The sequence below is a fragment of the Meles meles genome, chromosome 3 (genome assembly GCF_922984935.1).
Source record: "Meles meles chromosome 3, mMelMel3.1 paternal haplotype, whole genome shotgun sequence".
Taxonomy (NCBI): domain Eukaryota; kingdom Metazoa; phylum Chordata; class Mammalia; order Carnivora; family Mustelidae; genus Meles; species Meles meles.
In genome coordinates this window covers 28,485,570-28,489,010 of record NC_060068.1, presented here as the reverse complement: position 1 = coordinate 28,489,010, position 3,441 = coordinate 28,485,570, and the positions used below count along the sequence as shown (strand labels likewise).

Below are 3,441 nucleotides of genomic sequence, written 5' to 3'. Positions count from 1 at the left end.
TGATATCAATATATATGAAATATATATATAATTATTATATTGATATACATATGTATTATATTTTATATATAATATGCACTCCTACGTTTATTTCAGCCTTATTTATAATAGCCAAGATATAGAAGCAACCCAAGTATTCTTGGATAGATGAACTGGATGAGAAGATACTATATCATGGAGAAGAATGAAATGTCACCATTGGCAATAGTATTAAAGGGATCTAGAGGGTACAATGCTATATGCAATACATCTGTCAGAGAAAGACAAATATATGATTTCACTCATGTGTGGGATTTAAGAAACAAAGCAAAGAAACAAGGAAAAAATAGACAAACAAAAAACAAAAAAACACTGATCTTAAATATAGAGAACAATGTGGTGGTTACCAAGGAGGATGTGTGCAGGGATGAGTGAAATAAGTGAAAGGGATTAAGAGTACGCTTACCTTGATGGGCACTGGAGTAATGTAAAGAATTGTTAAGCCACTATATTGTACACCTTAAACTAGAAGAACACTAATTATACTGGAAGTGTTTTTTTTAATATTTTATTTATTTATTTGACAGAGAGAGATCACAAGTAGGCAGAGAGGCAGGCAGAGAGAGGAGGAAGCAGGCTCCCTGCCGAGCAGAGAGCCCAATGTGGGACTGGATCCCAGCACCCTGAGATCATGACTTGAGCCGAAGGCAGAGGCTTTAACCCACTGAGCCACCCAGGCTCCCCTATACTGGAGTTTTTAAAAACAGTATTTGAAGATCTGTTAGGGCATTCAAATTTTCTTCCAAGCAAAATGGGTAACTTGAATGATTTTTAAGTAGAGGATTGGCATGATCTAATAGGGGTTTATTAAAGCCACTAATTTCTGAGTAAAAAATGGATTGGAGAGACAAAAATTTGGAGTTAGCAAACTCTAAATGAGCCTGTTGAAAAAATACAGGACAGAGAGAGAGAGAAGTGAGTGTATTTTAATGCGAAACACTTGAATGAATTTAAAGGATCTTCAGAGGACATAATCAGTAGTAAATGAATTTTGGTTCATGTTGATTGTGAAGTTTCAGTGGTAATCTGGAGGAGTTATCAAATACAGAGTTGGTTATCTGGGACAGAGGAAGAACTGGAAGCTTTAGATGTAGGAATTTTATTAGCCTACAGACGGTTACTTATGACCTTACTGGGAGCTAAAGAAACCTATGAATAAAGTAATATTTTTTTCTTAAAGAAACTCCACAATAGACAAACTATGGAAAAAGCCCAGATGTCCATTGACAGAGGAATGGATAAAAATATATGATGTATATACAAGAGATACAATATACAATAGAATATTACTCAACCATCAGAAAGGATGAAAGTTTACCATTTACACTGGATGGAACTAGAGGGTATTATGCTCAGTGAAATAAGTCAGTCAGAGAAAGACAATTATCATATGTTTTCACTCACATGAGGTATATAAGAACCAGTGAAGGGGATCATAGGATAAGAGAAGGAAAACAAAATGGGAAGAAATCATAGAGGGAGACAAATCATGAGAGACTCTGACCTGTGGGAAAGGAACTGAGAATTTCTGGAGGTAATTGGGGAATAGGGTAACTGGGTGATGGGAATTAAGGATGGCAGGTAATGTAATGAACAATGGGTGTTATATGCAACTGATGAATTGTTGAACTCTACATCTGAAACCAATGGTGTACTACAAGTTGGCTAATTGAATTTAAATTAAGAAATTTATTTACTTAAACAGCATAGATGATATCTAATTTATTCCTTTAACTAGGGGATATAATTCCTACATAATTGTATTAATACAATATTGTGCTCATTTTTCTTTGTCTCATTTTTAATTATTACATATTTTCTTAAACAATCAGAACACAGATTTCCTTGCACAATGGACAATCTCACAGAAGTGACAGAGTTCCTGCTCATGGGGTTTTCTGACATCTGTGAGCTACAGATACTTCATGTTGGACTGTTTCTGCTGATTTATCTGACAGCACTGGTGTGGAACCTTTTCATCATGATAATCATTACTTTTGACCAGTATCTTCACAGACCCATGTACTTTTTTCTGAAGAACCTCTCCTTTTTGGATTTGTGCTACATCTCACTCACTGTGCCTAAGTCAGTCCACAGCTCCTTGACTAACAATAACTCCATCTCTTACTTTGGCTGTGTGGCTCAAGTTTATTTTTTCTTTGCTTTTGCTTCTGTTGAACTGGCCTTTCTCACTGTCATGTCCTATGACTGCTATGTTGCCATTTGTTACCCCCTCCAATAAGAAGCCATTATGACACCAGAAAAATGCCATCACATAGCAGCCATTGCCTGGCTAAGTTGCTTTATTTATGCAGCAGTCCACACTGGCAACATATTTAGGGAGTCCGTTTCAAGATACAACATAATCCACCAGTTTTTCTGTGACATCCCTCACATTTTGGCCCTAGTTTCTCATGAGGTTTTCTTTGTTGAGCTTGTGACCCTAGCTCTGAGTTCCTGCTTTGTTCTGGGACGCTTTGTTCTTATGATCATCTCCTATATCCAGATATTCTCAACAGTGCTCAGAATCCCTTCAGTGGAGAATAGGGTAAAAGTCTTTTCCACCTGCTCCCCACAGCTGATTGTTATCATGCTCTTCCTCACTACAGGACTCTTTGCTGCCTTAGGACCAATTGCCAAAACTTCATCCATTCAAGATTTAGTGATTGCTGTGGCATACACAGTTTTGTCTCCCTTCCTGAATACCATCATATATAGTCTTAGAAACAAGGAGATTAAAGCAGCTGTTTGGAGAATATTTGGGAAGATAATTTCCCTGAGAATGTAGAACACTTAGATTTTGCTAATACAAGATCTTTTAAAAAGACCAGGAGAGCATAAATACCTTAAGAAAAAATACATAGGAAAAACCGTTGAGAGACAGAATATTTCCAGGACATATTTAGAAATAAATACAAGTGTGTCTTCAAAAAATAAAATATCTCAATATCAAATATTGCAAAATTTTATAACTACAACCTTCTGTGGTGTTCCATTCCTTCATTTATTTATTTTTTATTTAAATTCAACTAGCCAAAGTATACTACATCATTATTTATATAATGTTCAATGATTCATTAGTTGAATATAATACACAGTGCTCAGCATACCATGTGCCCTCTTTAATTCCCTTCACCCAGTTACCCCATCCCCTCACCTACCACCCTCAATCAACCCTCGGTTTCTTTCCTGTAGTTAAGAGTTTCGCATGGATTATCTCCCTCTCTGATGATTTCAAATTCAGTTTTCCCTCCCTTTCTCTATTGTCCTCTACACTATTCCTTATGTTCCACATGAATGAACATATGATATTGTCTTTCTCTGCTTTTTTTTTTTTTTGCTTACTATAATCCCCTCCAGTTCCATTGATGTTGATGTAAATGGTAGATATTCATCCTTTCC

At 36.1% G+C, this 3,441-nt stretch overlaps 1 protein-coding gene across 1 annotated transcript; it reads left to right on the top strand.

The window, feature by feature from the left end:
- The first annotated feature begins 1,891 nt into the window (after window positions 1-1,891).
- Window positions 1,892-2,827, top strand: LOC123938034 (olfactory receptor 14I1). Its single transcript, XM_045998940.1, is given in 1 exon segment — window positions 1,892-2,827. A coding segment is annotated over 1 exon segment (936 nt).
- Window positions 2,828-3,441: the final 614 nt, after the last annotated feature.